Here is a 21,673-nt window from a genome sequence, read left to right as displayed (position 1 = left end):
CGGCGGCAATAAGAGAGAATAGAGAAAGATTTAATTGTGAAGTGTATATTGTATCACCCTATTATGCCTTTAGTTATAGTAGTAGGATAGGTTAAATCCTTATCATTTTTAGATTACAACTCTAATAAAATTTTAACTACTAAAGGAAATAGTCAAAGATGTCTCTATGGCTGCAGCACCATGTGCATTTGTTTAGTTCTTTTTTATTTGATAGAAACGTGTGACAATTGGAGACTATCGCTCTTATTTTTGTTTTTATTGAAAAGGAAGAATTAATAAAATTCTAATTCGTCCTCGGCGCACCGCGTTGGCTGTACCGAATCCTCAGTCTCCTCCTCCGACTGTCCAAAACACCGAGAAAAAAAAAGAGGAGTCCGCTCCGATCCTTTCCGTGTACCTGCAGCAAAAGCCACAGAACCACCCAGCCGCTGCGAACTGCGCACCATGTGCCTCTGTTAGCACATCTCAGACTGTGGGGCTGCTATCGTGCGCACATAGTTTCGAACACCCACACACACACACACAGAAGTTGCAGAGTCAGTTTTGAGAGAGGAAGAGGAGACTGAGAGCATGGGAGATCTCTACGTTTGGCTCATCTCCTTCTTCTTCCTCATTGCCCTGCTCGCCCTTGTTGTTTTCCAGGTCAATCCCTCCCCAAACCTCCCTTCAATTTCAATTTCAATTTCAATTTTTTTTAATTATTTTTTTTCTTTCACATTTATCCCTGAAAAGGAAGAAATTTTATTCCTTGATCACCCAAATGTCACTTTTAGTTTAAAGGGTCTCCGTATTTATGTGAATGTGTGTGTGTTTCTGTCAATTTTTCATATTTTGGCTATACGAGAATGAAGAGATTAGGTACTTGCTAGATATGATTGAAATACATTTTCCCTTTTGGCTAAATTGTGTGTTGTGTGTGTTTTTGAGATGCAGCACGTCGGTTTCTGCTTAATTCGAGCTTAATCGTGGATTGTTATGGCTTACTTCGTAGCGTTCTTAACTAGTTATCATTCAAATGCATTTTTTTTTCTTATGTAGGATGCTTAGGGTTCTTTTTAGATCGTTTACGTTATTATTCTTTTGGAATGGGGTTCGCCTGCCTCTTAGTTTCGTTTTGTTTCTTGCGGTGTTGGGATTAAGTTTTCCAAGATTCATGGATGTTTACTTAGGACAAAGATTGGAATGGTTTAACCACGGTTTAACCACAGTATCAACAAAGAGGAGTTTCGTTGGAAGAATTTCCTGCTGTCTGCTAGACAATAGAAAATTTATCAAACTAAAAAACTTTCAGCATAGTTTCTAATTTTGGTCAAGAAAAAATGAAGACATCTTTGGTTGAATTCCATACTCCTTATGTAATGCATGGAACATAAAGTTTCATGGTTTTTACCTTTTACATTGGTAGTTACTAGTTAGGGATTTTCTCGTGCTGCCGTTTTTTGTCCTTTGGTTTTACAAGTTACTGGACTTGGATCGGTAACCCCCCTTGCATTATTTTTAGGGTAGCTTGTTGTGAAGCTTCATCACCAATTAATCTGGCGATGGTAATGCTAATGGCAGTAAGGGCAGCTGTTTGAATCGAAATGGCTGGTGCTAAGATTATGTTGGGACATAGATGTAACTATATTTTATCTGGTGTGAAGCGTGTTGGAAAGTATCCTGGATATATGGTTAATTTTTATACACACTATAGCATCTATGTGGCATAATATTGCTACTCTTGTATTGCTTAGCAATATGAAACATGAAATTTAACACTTACAAAATTGGTGCAGCTGATGTGTCTGGCGGATCTTGAGTTCGATTATATCAACCCTTATGACTCTTCAACTCGGATAAACAGAGTGATTTTGCCAGAGTATATCACAGAAGGAGTTTTGTGCATTTTTCTTCTTATAACAGGGCATTGGTGCATGTCACTGTTTTGTGGTCCGTACCTCTATTATAATGTGAAACTGTAAGTTCTCGTGCATTCTATATATTTCTGATGCTAAGTTAGAATCTAAGCAACAATAAGGGAAAACGTTCGAGCTAGGATTACCAAAACTGAGAAATATACAAAAATACGAGGCGACAGGAAAATCAAACAAAAAGGGAAATAATCCTTGAGATGATTGACAAGAGAAACTGTCAGAAGCTAGGGTTGACTGGGGGTGTTAAGGAGAGAGAGCTATATCATAAGTTTTAAATTCTTTATATTACCATCTCTGCCACAAAATTAAAGTCATATAGTTTTGTTCAGAATTGTAGACATAAGCACACCCTTATATATAAATATGTGACAGTGGGGTGGAAAGGCAAAATTTCATGTAAATGGTGTGTAATATTCTATCCAGAAAAATCGTAGAACGCTTCTCCAGGGCTTCAGACACCATTGCTGATTGTTTATGTACATGGAAATGGTGTGTTGCTCGATGATGAGACTCAAACCCCAGCTTCATGGATCATATAATGCTATACCCGTGATTTATGGACACATTTATGCTTTTAGTGCAGTGATCGTGACTTGGTTTTGTGAGCTACTGAATGTGCTGTCTGTTTTGTTTTATGTTCTAATCATCCTCTCTTTTGATTAGGTATATGAGAAAGAATCATCTGGTAGATGTTACCGAGATATTCAATATGCTCCCCAAAGAAAAGAAGATACGGCTTTTCAAACTCTTCTATCTTGTTTTCCTCCTGTTTCTCTCAATATTCTGGTACGGTTGCTCAGACAGTAGCACTTCTTCCTTAAATTATTCTTTTTCTTTATGTTCATTACTGCTTAGTTACATTCTCTTGCTCGTACATTTGTTGTAGGATGATTCTAACTGCATTGGAAGACCATGAGTAATTGGGGGACAATGGCGGCCTTAACTGAGTGCTTACGGGAAAGATTTAGTATCGAAACGACTACCCTGTCTTCGCGGTTCCCACCATTTACTGCTCCTTTTTCGTGATTTATTGCCACTAAATTATAAATGGTGTAGTTTGGGGGACAATGATCGAGGTTGTATGATTGTGGGATGGTAAATTAATTTGGTATAGTTGTGTGATTTCTTACAACACTTCTGTTACAGCTGTAGTTTGAGGTATTTAGGTTGTGTTTTCGTAGATTGGCAGGTTCAAGCAATCTGTATTCATGGGTTGCTGTCCCGAATAGTCCCTTGTGTGTTTTCAACTCATCAGTTTGGTCTTTTATGTTATGTTCCAAATTCATCAATTTCGTCATTCATCTCTTGATCAAGTTATCGATGTTGTCCTTGCCGTCCAACTCCGTTAATAAATCCGCTAGTGTGCTAATGTGGCAACCATGTGAAGCTCACAAAGCCAATTAGTGGATGCCATGTGGATTAATAAAAGGAAGCGTGATGCTGAAATCCCTCTCCTTATTTCTTCTCCGGCGTTCCAATTTGGAGCCCCCCTTTTTAAATCATGTTGTTTATCATCAGAGGTGTATCAAAAACTTTCCTCCAGCTCTTTATCAGACGAAGCTCTTATCTGATACGTGCTACAGCTTCCCGTAAGAGAAATTATATTACACTGGAGTCGGAACACATGGAATGAAAATTATGTCACCTAGGTGAAAATTATGTTTTTAAATTATTATTTTTTTTTTCAGAAAAAACAGTCGTTGAATTATAAAAATATGTCAATTACATCTCTAATATTATATTCAAAGCAGTAATATTCAATTTTCTGTGAATTTAAGTCACATTACTTGTATGTGATACACATTTGAGGGAAGTTTGGTAATTCACATAAAGAAATAGTGTATAGAATTAACTTTGGAGGGTAAATTAGACATTAGATTTGCAACTTACATAAATGTTAAGGGCTTATAGGCTAGAAAAGAACGGTATTACACTCTAAAATATGTCAAGTAATTTAAGTTGAAGAAAAATTGGATAAAATAGTTTTGAATATAATAATAAGGATGAAAGTAGCAATTTTTAATGAATTTAAGACTTAATTCTACCGAAAAAAATAATCAGGAACTTAATTTTCACTGAGGTAATAGTTTAGAAACTAAATCGAAACTTCATTCTATATTAAATGTAGTGAAGTGTGTTTCGATGGCCATTCTTTTGGTGGTTTGCAGTGAATGCCAAGCTTATACAAGATTCTCTATCTCATGTAATCATCTGATGGAAATCTTTTCAAGAAAGAAAACAAGCGCTTCCTTATGGTTGCTACACAAATTAAGCAGTTTTTGATGAAAAATTAAATTAAGCATTTGACATTGGTGAAGGAGAAAGAGAACGGACGAAAATTTCAAGAAAGTTTCTCATGTCATGTCTAGACTTGTCTAGAAAATTTAATCCTATCGTTACCACATATTTCTTCCTAGCTAACCCAAAGAGCACATGAGGTTCAAGAAGATGAAACAGTGATTGAAGAAGGCGAGAGAGAGAGAGAGAGAGAGAGAGAGAGAGAGAGATGTGGGGGTTGAATTCTTTTTCATTTTTTATGGTTATTTTTTAAGGAGTTTTAACGAAAAACCTATAGAACTGTTCACTTTAACGAAAAACCACATTTTTACACTAAAAAATCAATCCTGGTACTATTCACTTTACCCTTTATTTTGTCCTAATCATTAAAACTTAAAATTTTCAAACTCTTTTTATTAGTTTTCCTTATTTTTTATTGTATTTTAATTTTTAAGGAAGAAATTTACCATAATGTTCATGACACTTCAACAATTTAATGGTTTTGTTGAAGGAATTGACTTCACAGAATAATGTAAACCAGGACACAAAACTAAAGTCCAGTAGGTATGAGACTTAATAAAGAATATAAGTGTCATTGCTAAAAATAAACACCTTTTTTTTGTGATTTTAATGAGTTATTTTTGTAACTTTTTCATTTTTCATATTATCGGTGAAAGGGAGAGGAAACTAGTAGAATACTGAACCTTGATTTTAAATAGTGGGAAAATGTTGAATTTGGAGAGTAATTGGTTTCTTTTATTCAAGTGATGTTTAATTTTAGTTTAATTTAATTACAAGGAGAATTTGTAAACGGAAGAGAGAGGGAAAGTCAATTGCCCAAGTAATTGATTTTAGCAAGGTTCTAAAAAACGTAGGAGCTAGTCGGGCGACGGGCTGACCCTAGCGCCTAGGCGGCTAGGGGGATCTAGGCGGGCGCCTAGGTGGCCTAGGCAGATTTAGGTAAACTTCTGGTATATCTTGTAAATAAATGCATATTGACACTGCATTAAACTTGCATATCATGTATACAAATGTAAAAAACGTGTTAAATGATATAACAAGTTCAATATGGCATCACTATACACGTGTTAAATGATATAACAACTTTCTAAAGATGTGTCATATTTTGTATATCTTGTATCACTAGGCGGATTTAGGTAATCCTCCCAACCTTCAAGATGTGCATTGAACTTGTTATATTGTGGCCTCAGTCAACTTATTTCATCGGTTTCATTGGACATGTATATTCTTATTTAGTCGACTAATACATCATCTCTTTATTAATTAAAATACTAAATAACATAACTTAAATGGACAACAACTAAAAAAAAAAAAGCAAATTACAAGAAGTAAAATACAAATTAACATAAGATAATAACTAATACTTAAACCCTTGAAAATGGATTAAACATATTTAACACCAGACTCTCGATCACCGCTACAATAACTCTTGGTTATGAATATTATATTAATATTTAGAAAATAGATTTAAACTAACGTAAAGAAACGTTAAAAAACCAATTAATAGGAAGAAAGGAAAAGACTTCAGACTTCGGACTCTTCACAGTTAGCGGCTAGAAGACGAAGCAACACCAAGTCGACCTCCTCCTTATAAATGTCAAATCTCTTCTTCCAATCTCCTATTTTTGGATCAAGTTCTCCGATCTGCTAAAAGGCTCTTCGATTTATTCAATTAGTCCTCCATGTGTTTGGACGTCGGCGATGTTACCACACAAAGACAGTGAGTTGCGACAGAGCCAGAGAGTTTCAGGTACTGCCCAGCCACCCGCCCAGGCCGCCCAGATAGCTGCCTAGGCCGACTACCGACCGCCTAATTCCTTTCCCGATTTTTCTTTCGATTTTGGTTAAATCCCGGCGGTTAGCACCGTTTAACGCTAAGGCCGATTTTTAGAACACTGAATTTTAGACGTTCAATATTATATTTTTGCGTGTACTTTGGTTCAAGAACTTTTTCTGCTAGGAAAAGGACATGCATGGGATGTATGGAATGGGCTCATCAATGTCTTTCTAATCTAATAATAATTTATAGCGAGTTCTATGACAATGTGATATTATTTTACTATACAAATTTTATAATCCAAAGCATTTATTATGTATCATCATCAATGTTATAAAAGGTATAGGCGCTAGTTTATAAAAGGATAGACGCTAACTAGACGGCAGGCAGAAGCTTAACACCTAGACGTCTAGGTGGGGGTCTAACGGTTTTTTTTTTTTTTTTTTTTTTTTTAATTTTAATTAAGTTTATTATATAATATATAAATAAGTGTCCACTTAAACTTTAAAAAAATATATAATTGTATTAAGATATATAAATTGTAAAATAAAACGACATATAAATTATAAAATATTAGAACATATTGAAAATATGGGGAATAAGCATATAAGTGTACATCCAAGTATTCAACAAGTCCTTACAATTTATTGAAAAAATAAAATGCAAAATAAAAGGTATCTATTTTCTGTCTAAATAAGAGTCGTGACCCAAGGCAGGTTCTCCTAAACAGGTCTAAGTGCCCTTTCTTAATTTTCAAATATCTACTGTTTAATTATGGCGATGACCAGCCATCTAGCGCCCACGCTACCTTTGAGGGTTGTGGCAGTTTGAACCATGGTACATCTTTGAAGTTGTAGAAGATTTGGTAGATCAGAACTGAGAACTTGGTCAACGTGATGGGCATTAAGCCTTCTTTTGTTGGGAAACAGTTTCTACGCTTGTTTCTTGGCTTGTTTTTGTTGTTAGACTTTTTTGCGTCCATCTTCTTCTAAATGACCTCTGAGTCATTCCAAGGTTAACTTAGGTGCATTATTGGCTCACCTGACTTCATCCAGAGTGTGTGTTCTTGGGCCAAAGCATAAGAGTTTGCCAGGTTAAGTCCTCACACATGATCAGTTCTTCGAACAGAGGACATTCGGCTAGAAATCCTTCCAAAAATGTTGCTTTAGCTATTGTGGATCATCTTTTTCAGGTCAGTCTTGATGTTAGATAGGTAGTTTACTTCTTCTTGATTCAATAGGACAAATATTCCTCAGTGAAAACTAAGGAAGTTCGTTTAATGGGATTGACCGTGGCGACAGGGTGTACCAGTCTTGCACCTTGCCTTGTAGAACTGTTGTCACGCGCTGATCCCGACATACATCCAAAATCGACACGTGATGTCAGCACATCCTGTTTATTTATCATGTCTCGTCTCCGAGACAAGACCAAAAATAATCAATGATTTAACCACGTAGTCATTTCCTCTATTTCATGGCTGCATCTAACCTTTGCGTTAAACTGCCTACGTATCCTAAAAAGGGATCAAGTCATTCGTAGTTCATCATTCACTACACTCCGACGTTTATCATAGTACGTTCAAGCAGAAAAGCATAGCATTCCTCAATTATTAGAACTTGACAAGCATGAAATTACTAGGTTCAAAGCTACATAACAAATCCACATGACATTCAAGATTTCCATTCCATCCATTATATAAATCATTATATTTTCAACATGATACCTCAGTCCACAGCATGTAGCATGTCAAAGAACCAATGAAGCACAACATTATTCTCAAGCCATATTGATCAACTAATCTAATCATTATAATAACAATCATATCCAACATCATTCCACAATCACGTCAATTAATCAATTCCATGAATAAAAAATGCACGATAGTAACATCTAACTACATTAATCAATCAATGAAATAACATATCATTTCATGAATTTAATTAAAGAACTCTACATAATTCCCTACTTGGATTATAAGTAATAACATGGTAAATCTAATTTATATTCACAAGGTCTATTGTGGTTAATCCCCATTTACTCAAATCTAGGGTTCCAGACTAACTTTCTGGAAATGAGCAAGAGCAAGGATTCTAGACCACTCAACGGAATCCAACTAAAATATGGCACTTACCGAAATGTTTCAAGTACAACTAATCCTCATCATCCCTAGTATATGTATGGTCCTCCATTATGGATATATCAAGCAGAACCATAGGCATAATCTAAGCGTGCAGGCAGTGATCACCTATCGCAGATATACCAAGCTTGATCACCCTGAAATACGTATGGTCCCTCATCGTAAATATACCAAGCAGGACCTCATTCTAACTCTAGGTAGTGATCACCCATTGCGGATATACCAAGCATGATCATTCCTAGAATGTGTATGGTCCCCCATTACAAATAAAGTAAGCAGAACAATAGGCATAGTCTAATAACGTAGGCAGTGATCACCCATCGCAGATATACCAAGCATGATCACTCATAGAATGTGTATGGTCCGACATTACAGATAAACCAAGTAGAGCCATAAGCATAGTCTAATCGTGCAGGAGTGATCACCCATCGCAAATATACTAAGCATGATCACCCCTGAAATACGTATGGTCCCCCATCGCGGATATACAAAGCAGGACCATCTATGTACCACTGCTACATATATGGTGTAGTAAGTTCAACACACAGCCTACCTCTACCCCAACCCCTATAAGTTACCACGTAGGCATATGCACTATCAACTTATCATGGCCACTAAACTTCTAAATAGATTACAGGCTTACATTGTCATAATAGTTATCTTACATATCATTCATATTATCAAGAAGATAAATACACATATATATTGCAACAAGGCATCCCATACACATAAACCGATGTATATATTACTTGGGATAGCTCACTAACCAATATAGGCCCACCAAGCCCTACTTAGTCTTTAGTAATACTAATTTTAGTATATAAGAACGATTAAGAACACCTTGAGCAAAACCAAACCTAGTAAATCAATCAAGAAGATCCACCCATCAGATTTCCAATCCGTAAGTTTTTAAGGTCCTCAAATAATACATACAAATCTATACTAAAATATGGTGATGATCTAACGGTTGGTTCATCGTTTACTATAAAGGTCAAGGGGCGGAAATCTATGAAACTAGGCTCAAACAACAAAGTCACATCAAACAACTATCAAAATTGAATTCAGAATATGGAATTTAGCCTAGAAAAATAAAGTTGGCCCACTTGCCATGCGTTTCAGTTGAATGGAAACCTAATTTTCTGTCTAACTCTAAAAATTATCAAATTTTACAGAATTGTAGAACACAACAAGGGGAATAACTTTTATACCTGAGCCGAAGTCCAATTTGGCTGGGAAATACCTGAAATCTGACACAGTTCACTGGAAAACCCTAAAATGGGTGATCGTCAAATAGACGTCACCTGGACTCCGATGCCTCGAACCGTGGGTGGGTCTTGCTCCTGAATTTGAGGATAGACAAGTGGAGGTGGTAGCGAGCATTGGGAAAAGCTAGAATGACAAGATTGCCGCCGTGAGTGCTAGAGAAGACGACGTTCGTTCATTGTGAAATCGCGACCAAAAACTGTCAAGTTTGGGTGGGAATAAAAGATGTGACGATGCCAAGTTATTTGGTGGTGATGGTTCCCCATGATTCGTTGAAGAAACGCAATGAAAGGCATCAGAATTTCTGGCAGGACAGGGTTGGGTCACTCAGGTCGAAAGGGGTCTAAATTGGCTGGTTCCTTCTTCCCTTCATTTCCCTATTTTCTCTCCCTTCTGATTCGCCAGTTTCTCCCCTTATTTCCCTTATTTCTCTTCTCTTCTTCCCATCTCATCCATACACATAGCACTCAGATTGCTACTCCAGCAAATCTGGAGCCTTCCACATTATTGGTTAATTACTATTTTACCCTTGTATTTAAGTGCTAATTTCTCCTTCATTAAAACTCCGCTTCACGAACGATTTTCGCCTACTTACTCGTGAGGTGAAGCTTTATCCAAATATGTAAATAAAAGTGACAAAACATATAGGAATTAAACACGTCCTTGAAAAGTTTGTTTAGTTCATTAAGGTTGTTTTCGTCCTTTTACTTATCGAAAAAGAATCTATACGTCGTAATTATAAACGCGTCAAAACAAGAATACGACATGCGTAATTTTAACTAGTGAAATCTGGGGACAGGATTTCATAACTGTAGCAAAAATCTTGCACATAAGCACGTCATTGTAGAGGATCATGGCACTGTGGTAGTGCTTAAGGTGTTTTTTCGAATCATTGTCTCTCTTGAAGAAGGTGAAATGAGACATGTTGAACTTGCTAGATGGGTCCGTCCGCTTGATCTTGTCTGTGAAAGAGTGACATGCTCATGATGGTCATATCCTTCCAGAGTGCTTCGTATGTGGTCTCAATGCGCTGACCCAATCGTGAATGTACATTTGCCAGCCTGCCAAATCAGGAGTGAACGCTTCTCTGAGCACTAAGGCAAAAATAAATGTTGCCCCGAGGGTCGATGTGGGAGTGTACACTGCCATAACACTAGGTTTGTGGCTAGTTGAATGGCTACTTGTCGGGATGCCATTGGAAGAAACGTCATCATCTGCCCTCGTCCTACTTCGAGACACCTCATGAGGAGTGCGCTGCGTCTTGATGTGCTCAAGGTATTGACTCACCAAGGTTGTTGGATAAATATCAACAATCAATGATAAATTTATATATGCTAATAATTAATAAATGCAAATAGATAATTAAGCAGAGTATAAGTAAAATGAAATTAATATTAAACAGATAAATTGAAGATCGAGTCTTGTATACCGCAATGTCCTTAATCTGTGCTTGTAGTTCGATGGACGTTTGCTTCATCAAGATTCAACAATCTAAGTCGAGATTCCAGCACCGAAAAGCTAAACTTCTGGCAAATATCTTTGTGGTACTCTCAGATGTTTTGTTTGTATAGATTGATGATTTTCAGTGGGTTGAATGATATGCAGATATATATTTATTATGGTCATATGCATGGTCGCAACATACATTTTTCATACGTTCTCAGACTTCATTTGAAAAGATGAGTCTGTTGAAAAATAAAAAGATTCATTAAATTTGAAATCAATTTAATAAATTAAAATAATTATTGAATTTAATTATTAGAGCCTGAGCCCAAGAGCCCTTAGGCCCAAGGCTCATCTTTTGATAATTAATTATATATTAAATATATATTAATTACTAATTAATTATCATACCTCAAAGGCCAGACCCAAGTTTGAGCCCAAATTTGCTCTCCATGGTCCATCACTGCAATCACTTTCTAATAAGGACAAAGTCTTATAAAGTAAGAGAACCTTTTATTCAAAAAAAGAAATGTTTACTCAAAATTTCCAACAGTTGCTGACCAATGTCAGACAATGAAAAGTGAAAGAACCTTTTATTGGTTGCTGACCAATGTCGGACAATGAAATGTTTACTCAAAATTTCCAACAGTTGTCTGCTGTGTGACAACATTCATCAAGTCTATGACCTACCAAGATAGGTATGGATCACTATTCAGGGTGGACGAGCTTGGTTGATAGGTATCTATATGAGTGATGAAACTGTAAGTGCAACGGGTTCGAAATTTAAGCCTGGACGAATCAAATCAGCCGAAAAATAGGGTGAGAAAACCCCTGGTTCAGTTGTCAATTTAATAGTTAGGCCAGTCGGTCTAGTCTAAGCCAAATTCAGGAAGAAAAACGGCAGTCGGTTGGACTGAATTGGTCAGAAGTTGCTGCCGAGTCGCTGGAATGGGTCAGGTAGGTGGCGCTGGGCTTGCCACGCGGAGGCCTAGGCTTGTTGAATTGGATCTGATGGTTGGGTCAGTAATGGTTGGGGGTGTTTGGCTTCAAAGGCAATTGTTGGGGCAGCTCTATAGGCTTGCACGCCTTGGGCTCAAGCCACTAGGTCCTAGCTCTAGTATGCAACGATGGCCTCCTAGCTTAGGTTGCTTGTAGTGGTCTACTAAGCTGCAATGGTGCTTTATGGCGACGACAAAGGTCATCCAGTCATTGTGCTCAGCCTCGAGAAGTGGTGGCGTAGGGCTACATCATGTTCTCATTTCTCCGGTCTATGTCAAGGTACATAAAGTGTACCGTTCGTCGTAGTTTCAGAATTTTCAACCATGTCTCCTTTCCCTAGGGCACACAAACAAGGAATTAAAATTTGAAGATTGGGAGCATCTAGAAAAATTCAAAGAGGGGGAAAATTCTGAAAGGAATTGCGAGGGCTTCTTCGAGATTTGAGTTTAACTTTCAATGAAAGCACCAATTTGTGTTAGCAAAAATTTGTTGTCTTAACGAATCACAAAGCAATTAAACAACTTTGATCAAAGACCAAAAGGTAGGCGCCCAAGGAGTATTGGGGAGGGTTAGCCAATGAATTTTTTATGCCTATATTAGTTTTCTGAAGAAAAAAATGAAAGAAAGAGCTTAGGTCTTAATTGTGTGCAAAAACTTACCAGAACTTATTGTAGATTAGAGTATTTATAGGAGCATAGGGCCAACCACATATGTAGGTTTTCCATGTCATGTGTTGTCATCCAGTTGGGCACAATGTTCATCCGTAAGATGGAGGAAAAAATTATCCCGAAGACATTATTAATTAAATATATATCTTAGGATTTATCTCGTAGTATTTTTTATTGGAGATGATTGTGATCTCTTACTTGATTGAGTTGATCTTCAATTAGAAAAGCTTAAAGATAGAGATTAGTTATTAATCCTATCTTTAATACCCTTGACTTTTCTCGGCAACGGAGTTTGGGGAAGTTGTAGTTAGCAGCTCAAGTCTTCAAGGGGTGTCATCCCTATAAATTTTTTAAAAATCTTAATTCAATTCCCAAAAATTTATAAAAAACTTTAAATTTTCAAATGAATACAATCGAATTTCTTCAAATTTTTATTATTTTATTTTAAATCTTGATTAAATACATTTGTAAACTCTTTTAAAGTCATTTAAACTTCTAATTGAGGAAAGAGGATCCTCACTCGATCCTCTCTTTGTAAGGATTTTGGAGATCCTCAAATTACATCGGTTTATTGTATATTGTGTGGTCAATTTTTATTCGATACTGTTATATTCAATTTTCAATAAAAAATTTATAATAATTTCTGACCAATATACGATAAATAAATATGATTGAATGATGGCAAAATCCACAAAGAGGATCTGACGAACTCCTGACTAATTGAGTACACCGTTGGTCGAGCTTTTTGTTGTGACGTTTCAAACTTGAATCAGGGTCGGATCTTATATGATGATGACAAAACCAATCACCCGACCCGTCAAACAAACGACGGTTTGGAAACAAACTAGTGCCGGCTCTAGCGGATCCCTCCCGCCTCAGTCTATTCCCTTCTCCTTCTTCCTCCTTTCCCAACCTCCCAAAACTCTCTCTCAGTTGGTGAAAATGGCAGTCTCTTTTCACCCAACCACTTCTTCTCCAGGCCTCCATCGCCAAGCTAGGCTCTCTCTTCCTCCTCCCAGGTAATCTTTCTCATGGGTTTTTTGTTCATCTCTCTTTTAATCCGTTTTCTAATCCAAAAAATTAAAAAGATTAGTGTTTCTAATTGTAATTATCCATTTATCCTTCCGCAGTTGCTCAACAAAGCATTATTCAGGATTAAAGCTGCAGTCTTTGGGTATTCGTTGCCTCCATCCTTCTCGGGAGCTAATTTCGGTCTTCTTTTTCTGCTATGTAATCATTTTTTCTTTTTTGACAAAATTAAGGTACTTTTGGAGCTAAAAACCCAAACTTGACGGTTGAGTTCTACGGCAAAGTTAATAAGAGCCTTCAGTCCAGGTAACTAAAAGATGGGCTGTGTTCATTTGCTTAATTCTTCTGCAGTTTTCTGGTTCTGTGCCGAAAATTAGTGTAAATTCGATACATGGGTGGTGGCCACTTGAATTTTTGTAGAGCATTATAGTAGGGTTTGCAGATGTGGATTATGCGACTTGGCCAAATCCGTGTATGCCAGGTGCACCCAAGTTCGAATCCCCCTTCCCGTAATTAGAGTAGTTTAGAATATCGTTTTTCAATAGATTAGTGTGCCCCAAAATATCCCTTTATAAGTGTTATCATGAATTCCCTAAGGAACCTCAATTTTTCGGTTCTCTTGAAATAAAAAGAATAATAACTTCTTTTATTTTATTTTATTAAATCTGAGAGTTGCTTGAATTTCTAAATCAATCTGTGAAAAGCACGGATGATGTATCTCAATGTTTGCACTTTTCAGGACACGACACCATAGACCATCTCGGGCACAAATTGGAATGATGCCTATAGGGACGCCAAAGGTGCCCTATAGAACTCCTGGTGAGGGAACTTGGCAATGGGTTGATTTGTGGAATGCTCTAGTAAGTGGTTACAGTTGATTCCATATGAAAAGAGCAGACAGTTGACATAGAATGTTATAGGACAGGTCATTAACTGAGGAACGGAACACATCTAGGAATGACCCTTTGTTTCGTGTATCACCAATTAAGAGGCTTGTATCCCACTCAAGTAGATTATTTTACCATATTTGTATTTAGATGATGAAGGCTTTCAGTTTGTTTGTTCCCACCCAAATATTTCAAATGGTACCGTGAACTTCTACTTTGTTTCTATTGATAATTCCAAATCTTCTGTGAACTTATCTTGATAGCTAGATAAAAAGAATACATTAAATGCCATCTGAAGTTGAGAATTCTGTTTGGATTTCAACTTCTTGAGTTTACTGAAATCTCATTTTGTTGCTTTTCTAAGAAAGCTTCTTTTTTATTGGAATGTAGTATCGAGAACGGGTTATCTTCATTGGGCAGAATATAGATGAAGAGTTTAGCAATCAAATTTTGGCAACAATGTTGTACCTCGACACTATTGATTCTTCCAAAAGGCTTTATATGTATATCAACGGTCCTGGTGGAGATGTGAGCTATCTTCATTATTAATCTTTTACTTCTTTCTATTATTGTTTTTCCATGCTCCATATCTAAAACTTGCGCTATTTTCAGCTTACTCCAAGCATGGCTATATATGATACGATGCAGAGCCTAAAAAGTCCTGTCGGCACCCATTGTGTGGGCTATGCCTATAACTTGGCAGCCTTTCTTCTTGCCGCTGGAGAGAAGGTAATACTTCTTTCTTTTTTTAGTCCAGGTTGATGAAGTCCTTGGTACTAGATACTAATGCTCATCATGAAGAGGGTCGACATAAATTTTCATTTTTCCTCTTCTTAGCCTTAGAAGTGCAATAGTTAGTACAGCTATGATTATGCGGTATAATGTGTGGGGGAATTAGATATGTAGTTAGGAGTTTGACCAGAGGACTTCTCTGTCTCTTATATTGCTATCTGACCACATCGTTTAACTCATGCTGTTTAGCACCGCCATGCATTGATGATTTGATGGATTATCTTCTTGTACTGCTTAAAAATGTTACTGCTGTCATCTATTTATTAGATGACTGAACTCTGAAATTCCACCTTTTTTGTAATTTTTGCTTTTCTTAGGGGAACCGATTTGCAATGCCACTATCAAGAATTGCACTACAGTCTCCTGCCGGGGCTGCTCGTGGCCAGGTATCGCTGCTTCCTGTCAATGCTTAAAATGGCTTCTATAGATGCCTTTAAAGTTCTTAGATTTTTGGTCCTTGTGTTCACGAGTCTTTACAAAATCTTGCGGCAGGCCGATGACATACAAAATGAAGCAAATGAACTTCTCAGAATCAGGGATTACCTGTTTAATGAGTTGGCTAAGAAAACAGGACAGTCAGTTGAAAAGGTTAGCTAGTTTGACTAGTAATCCTATCACTTTTGGGTTAAGTGGATTTATGGCCCCGTGCATGAAGCATCGTTGCTTATGTGTTTCAGTGAATGATCATTCTGAACTGTGTATATTCAGATTAACAAAGACTTAAGTCGGATGAAGCGCTTTAATGCACAGGAAGCTCTTGAATATGGGCTCATTGATTGTGTTGTTAGGCCACCTCGTATCAAGGCTGACGCACCTCTCAAGGACACCGGATCAGGTCTTGGTTAGTACAACTATTGCTTTGGTTGGCAAATTGGTTGATTGCAGCTATAATATTCAAAATATTTCTGAAGTTCACTTGTATGTAGTATAGAACTACTGCACAGTCGTAACTGTTGCATAAAATTTGCTTCCCTTTGATCTTTGAAGGAACACTAGACATTAAGACTTTTGGAAATAACTATTTGTTCAAAAGGATGCTGTATCAATTTTTCTCACACAGGCGAGGCGACAGTTATCGCGCATTTCAGCATCTGTGCATTTCAGCATTGCAGGTATCAATTAAAGTTATGCATTCTATGGCAGAGAACAAGAGAGACAAAGGAAAATTATAGTAAAAATAAATTATTATTTTCTTGAGCTTTGTAAATACTTCACAGGTAGGTTAGCTGTAAAGGATAGGAGTGACCATCCCTTAACCTCTCTTCCCTCCATCCCTTGTTAACCTTATCAATGAAGTCTTCGATTCGTTTCTCCAAATTACAGTCATATTCATCCATGTCTCCCCAATCAATCTCGTCATCGCTGCCACTGTCGTCGTCATCTTCTTCGTAGCCTTCAAAATCAAAATCATCATCTTCACTTTCACCATCATCGTTGTCATCAACATGGTCCCTACAGTGGTCACAACCCTCCAAACTCGAGTATTTATCACTCTTTGCATCCGCAGAGTCATCAGCTCCATCTTCTTCTAGTTCATACGAATGATATACAAAAGATATGGCATCGTCAGCTTCCCCGGAAGATGGCCTGTAATTTCCAACAATGATGGCACCGATAATGATGTTAAACAACGAAAACACAAACAGAGGATTGGACGAGAATTGAAGATCGCGTCGTGAGATTGATTGTAGAAAATAGCTCAGAACAAGAGCAGAAGCTAAGAACAGCAATAGAAAAATAGGTCTTGGTACTCCAACAAACATCATGTCCGGGTCTTTACAAACAGATGGGATGCTGATAGTTTAATTCTCAAGTTTCCTCTGAGAATATATGTAATTTATAGAGGTGTCTGCAGATTTTCCTGGAAAGTTTGATGGAGTATATTATTTGTATACTCCACATTTGACATTAAAAGTTAGCTAATAGTTTTTGTTAACTAATGAAAACTTCAAGCATAAATTAAGCACTGTTTTTTCTGTGTTATCTTGCTCGGAGAAACAGGCGGCCTTTCTCATGGGTTTCCAAGCTAACTTTTGAACCTACTAAGAAGAAAAGCCATGTCCAAATTCACCCATTTTTCAAAATTGGTGTAATTTGGGCAAACACAAAATTAATTAAGTATACGAAATTGCAGTGTATTTGGGGAACTAAAGTCAACATGATCATTAGTTTAACACGTTTTAATAAATTGTGCAATCTAGATGTAAATCAGAGTTGTATTTAAGAAGCCACCTTGTGCAGAACAATAGGGTTTGTTTAGGAATGCTTAAGAAATGATCAAAAAGCGTTTTCACAGCAATAATGTGGTTCAAATTTGTCTTTGGCGAATCGAATCTAAGACTTTTTACTTACAAATGAAAATGAATACCTCTAAACCGTAGTACTAAGTGATAAATTAAAAATGTTTTTGAGTCAAATAAGTGCTTTATATAGAAATATCATGCCAAATTTTTTATTTCCAATTGCTTTTAAGCACTTGGATATTGTAGTATTTTTAATGAAAGCTTTTGAAAAATAAGTGCTTAGAAGAACAAGTGCTTCTTACAAAGTAATTCCAAACAAGACTTGGTTGAGGGCATGCATGTATCTGATAACTTGTACGTTTAGATTTAAAACACAACGCAACTTCTGGGAATCTTTGTGGCAATTCAGGTTTCCAAAACACGTTTAACTTTCTAGGCTGTTGACCAAGACAAACGAAAAAATAGACATTGACCTCAATTAAGATTTTTATTTTTTTTATTATTGTTTTACTTTTTGGATGAACCGGATGAGGAATCAAACCAGTATTCGGGAATGATTTGAAGTGGACAGGATGATAAAATATTACAAAGCAAGAGATGACTTGCTAGAGCAACTTCACCGTTGCAAAGGCCCCTTAGAGCTATTCACTATTTAATTCACCTAGTGAACAGTAACTATCCTTAATGAACAATAATTGTCTTTTGAATCTTTACCCCTACACTGAATAGTCCTAAAATTAGGCAATAAAATATTAGTATTTTTATTTATTTATAAAATAATACAAAATAATATTATTTGTAATTTCGGATAAGATTTATAATTTTTATTCACATAATTAATCTTTGTCATTGGATTAAAAAAAATTTGAATTCCAACACTCCAAATTGTGCCATGTGGCACAACGGTAAGATTTCAGAATTTTAAACAGTTTTTTCTTTTTTTTTTTTTTTAAATTTATAAAGCCGAATAACATGCACCGTTGATCTCAGATCCAGCGGCTGAAATTAAATAATTTTTTTTTTTTTTACCGTTGGAAATCCAATAGTCCATAAAATGTTGCCGTTGAAATCCAACGGACGTGGGGAAGCCATGTGGCCTCCCCAACGATAACATTTCAGAAAAGCGCCACGAGCCCCACGTCTAAAACCGTGTCGGACGACACGCGCCCACGCGCTCTTGAAGTGCACGCGCTTGACGACGTCAGCCTTGCATCATACCCACTCCGGGCTTTTGGGCCAGCAACTCCCACGGGACTCTCGCTCGGGCCCTTCAGGCTGAATCGCCAGCTTGGGCTAGACCTTCTTGCTCGGGCGTTTTGTCACTGTTTGATAGCCAGTCCATCGGGCTATCAACTCCAGTGGAGCTACTCTTAAGAAATATGTTTTTGACCTCATCTTCTTTGAGTGAGGATCCTCACCGGATCATCTTTGTGAGGATCCTGAGAATCCTCTAATCACATCCGTTCATCGTACATCATACGATCAGATACTGTTTATATTCAATTTTAAAACATAAAAATTACAATAATTTCTAACCGCACGATGTACGATGTATAGATGTGATTAGAGGATCTCCATGATCCAGCGAGGATCCTCCTGGGTTTTCTTTTGTTTCATGAAATTTTGTGCATGGGTGGATAAAAGCTTTTAAGTTGGGTAAATTACATTTTACGCCCTCAGGTTTGGGGTTGATTGCAACCTCATACATCTTTAAAACATTTCAATTTCGTACATTTACTTATCATTTTATTTCAATTTCATACATCTGTTAGAAAATCTGTTAATTAAACCGTTAACTGATGACGTGGCAAATATGGGATCCACATTTGTACTGATGTGGCTGACAAATGCATGCCACATGGCATAAAATCCAATCTCAGGCTTCTCCGCTCCTCCATTTGCAACATCTCATTCTCTCATCCCGTCTGCAACACCTCCTTGTAAGGTTTTCCGAATGGTGTAAGTTGTAACAAAACCATGTTATTGTATGTGTTATGAAGATTTAATGGACTTATATTATTTATGGACTTGTAATTTGTGTTTTAATCATGATAAAACACTTAAAAGGGAAGTAACTACCACTTAACTTAAGAGAATGAGTTTGCTAAAAACTCTGCTTAACGTGGGATAACTACAACCACGATGGATGGAGCAATTATGGCCTTACACAATTAAAACCGATGCATGGTCTCTCTTCTCGGATGCCAGTTCATTTTGATACAATCTCCATCACTTGTAGAACATTTTTTAGTCCCAGAGAAGAGAAGAACACAACCCTTCATGCACCACAAGTTCTTGTAGTAAAACCTGCTACTGCAAGCCCTAGTTCCATTGTGATTACATTGTTTCTTGCTTTCTAATCTTTATGGTGAACTCAACAAGTAAGTGTTGCATGTTTACGTGAGTTTATATTAGTGTAATCACTCTAATCTCTCATACTTACACATAGTTCAAATATTAGGTTGATTATACTTAAGTTCCACATACAAAGGTTTATACTCCTCTCCTCGCAGCACGCCATCGAAGAAGCCCCACGCCGACTCCTTCACTGCTCTCTTAAAGACGTCTCCCACCTCTTCCATGTCTCCTCATCTTCTTTTGGTTCCCTCAACAAGTTCCTCAACAAATTTGCTGCCACTTATCTCACCCCCACAAACACCTAGAACTCCCATGCCATCAACAACTCCAACGTGGATCGAATTTAGGGGTTGGGTTGGATTCGTCCAAATCTGAAATTCCCCCAAACCCAGGTCCATATTGCAGGGCCGAAGCCGGCATCCCTCTGCCTCCCTCCTTGTGCTACTACAGAAACCTCAACGACGTTTCCCCCACCCGTCGCCCGCTGCTTGCAACTCCTAAATCTCGAGGTAAATTTGGGAGTGAGATTTGTTCAAATCCTAAATTCCCCAGACCCAGCGTCTCCACAATCTATTTGGATTGCTATTTGGTTTTTACTCGATTAAGTAGTGCAATTTGGGGCCGATATGAAGATTCTGCATAATTTTTTTCGTTGGAGCAGGTTGCTGGAGAAGATGGGGAGTATAGACTCAAAAGACATTTAAAAGAAGATGTGGACCCTGCTTGTGCTTTTTTTAGTTTAGTTTTGTATTAGCTTTATATTTAAATTGGTACTTATTACATGAAATTTTTTTTGTGTTATACACATGGCATCCCTCGTCATTAAAAATGTAGATTTTATATATGTCACGTCATTATTTAACAGTTAATTTAACGGATTGACTACTAACGGTTGTATTAAAATGAAATGAAAATCATATTTAATGTATGAAAGTGAAATGTTTTAAAGATGATGTAAGATATTGCAATTGCACCTAAATGCTAAACCTAAGGGGGTAAAATGTAATTTACCCTTTAAAGTTTATTTAGATTGACAACATTATTACCAATCATTAAATAAAAATCACTGTTTTTAAAATCTCCGCCTAGCGCCACTTAGGCCTCGCCTAGGCACTAAAAGGCTGGTTATAGTCCCCAAATGGCTTAGAAGTCTCGGCCTGTTTGGGCTTCTTCAAATCCATGATAGATTCGAGCATTCAAAGCTAAGATCTCGGTCTAGGGATGGTGATGAATTTTTTGGCGGTGCTAACTTCATCCAATTTAACGAGGGTTGGCTGGAAAACACATCGGGAAACCTGCAACTCGTCGGAAATTGGAGCCGTGAGGTTCCATTCGAACAACACATAGCTAAAGAGGGAGGGAGGACAGAGAAATAGACACTGGAATCAATAAGGAGTTTGACCAGGAATGAGAAAGAGACATGAATTGAGAGGTCTAAGAGGAAAAAAAGAGGGAGAGGGTGGGACGATGAGAGAAGAGGAAAAGAGTGGGACGGAAATGGTAGGAAAAGATGAAGAAAAAGATAAGATCATAATAAAATATTAATAATTTATATATTAAATAATATAATATTAGAATTTGTTATTATCCAGCTTCTTAGTCCAATACTGCACCAAACACTTCACTAAGTTAGTCCAGTTGGTTATAGTCCCATAGTCCTAGGCGTTTGAAAATTAAGAAACTGGGTCTAGATCCGTTTTGGTGTCCTCCCAGCTCACCGCACGACTAGCGCCTAATGTCCTTAAAATTTTGATAAAAATAAAACAATGTAGCAACTTACAAGCTATAATTATCCGCGACTAGTTTTCATATCATCAAACGTTGCATTATGGTTTCATTATCAAGTAAAAACATATTTCTACAACA

At 37.1% G+C, this 21,673-nt stretch overlaps 3 protein-coding genes and 1 long non-coding RNA gene across 4 annotated transcripts; 3 read left to right on the top strand and 1 right to left on the bottom strand.

Moving 5' to 3' along the window:
* The first annotated feature begins 275 nt into the window (after positions 1 to 275).
* Positions 276 to 3,202, top strand: LOC103962377 (protein cornichon homolog 4). The gene is made up of 4 exons (XM_009375076.3): positions 276 to 642; positions 1,776 to 1,957; positions 2,577 to 2,699; positions 2,800 to 3,202. Exons 1-4 carry the CDS (start codon positions 571 to 573, stop codon positions 2,831 to 2,833), a joined length of 411 nt encoding a protein of 136 aa, XP_009373351.1. The 5' UTR covers positions 276 to 570; the 3' UTR covers positions 2,834 to 3,202.
* Positions 3,203 to 13,359: 10,157 nt separating this feature from the next.
* LOC103962376 (ATP-dependent Clp protease proteolytic subunit-related protein 2, chloroplastic) lies at positions 13,360 to 16,263 on the top strand. Its single transcript, XM_009375075.3, has 9 exons — positions 13,360 to 13,517; positions 13,629 to 13,672; positions 13,761 to 13,833; positions 14,267 to 14,387; positions 14,805 to 14,942; positions 15,027 to 15,143; positions 15,524 to 15,592; positions 15,699 to 15,794; positions 15,915 to 16,263. Exons 1-9 carry the CDS (start codon positions 13,441 to 13,443, stop codon positions 16,050 to 16,052), a joined length of 873 nt encoding a protein of 290 aa, XP_009373350.2. The 5' UTR covers positions 13,360 to 13,440; the 3' UTR covers positions 16,053 to 16,263.
* A 109-nt stretch (positions 16,264 to 16,372) lies between these two features.
* On the bottom strand, positions 16,373 to 17,165 carry LOC103962392 (secreted acidic protein 1A). The gene has a single exon (XM_009375093.3). The coding sequence runs from the start codon at positions 16,970 to 16,972 to the stop codon at positions 16,418 to 16,420; it is 555 nt and encodes a 184-aa protein (XP_009373368.2). The 5' UTR covers positions 16,973 to 17,165; the 3' UTR covers positions 16,373 to 16,417.
* A 2,313-nt stretch (positions 17,166 to 19,478) lies between these two features.
* Positions 19,479 to 20,696, top strand: LOC125475145. Its single transcript, XR_007256517.1, has 2 exons — positions 19,479 to 19,830; positions 19,911 to 20,696. It is a non-coding gene; the product is annotated as an uncharacterized LOC125475145 (long non-coding RNA).
* The last annotated feature ends 977 nt before the right edge of the window (positions 20,697 to 21,673 follow it).

Source organism: the organism of the source record quoted next, unplaced genomic scaffold (assembly GCF_019419815.1).
Source record: "Pyrus x bretschneideri cultivar Hongxiangsu unplaced genomic scaffold, Pyrus_bretschneideri_v1 Contig14, whole genome shotgun sequence".
Lineage (NCBI taxonomy): Eukaryota > Viridiplantae > Streptophyta > Magnoliopsida > Rosales > Rosaceae > Pyrus > Pyrus x bretschneideri.
Note: the sequence above shows the minus strand (reverse complement) of the source record. Positions and strands in the feature narration are given on the sequence as shown.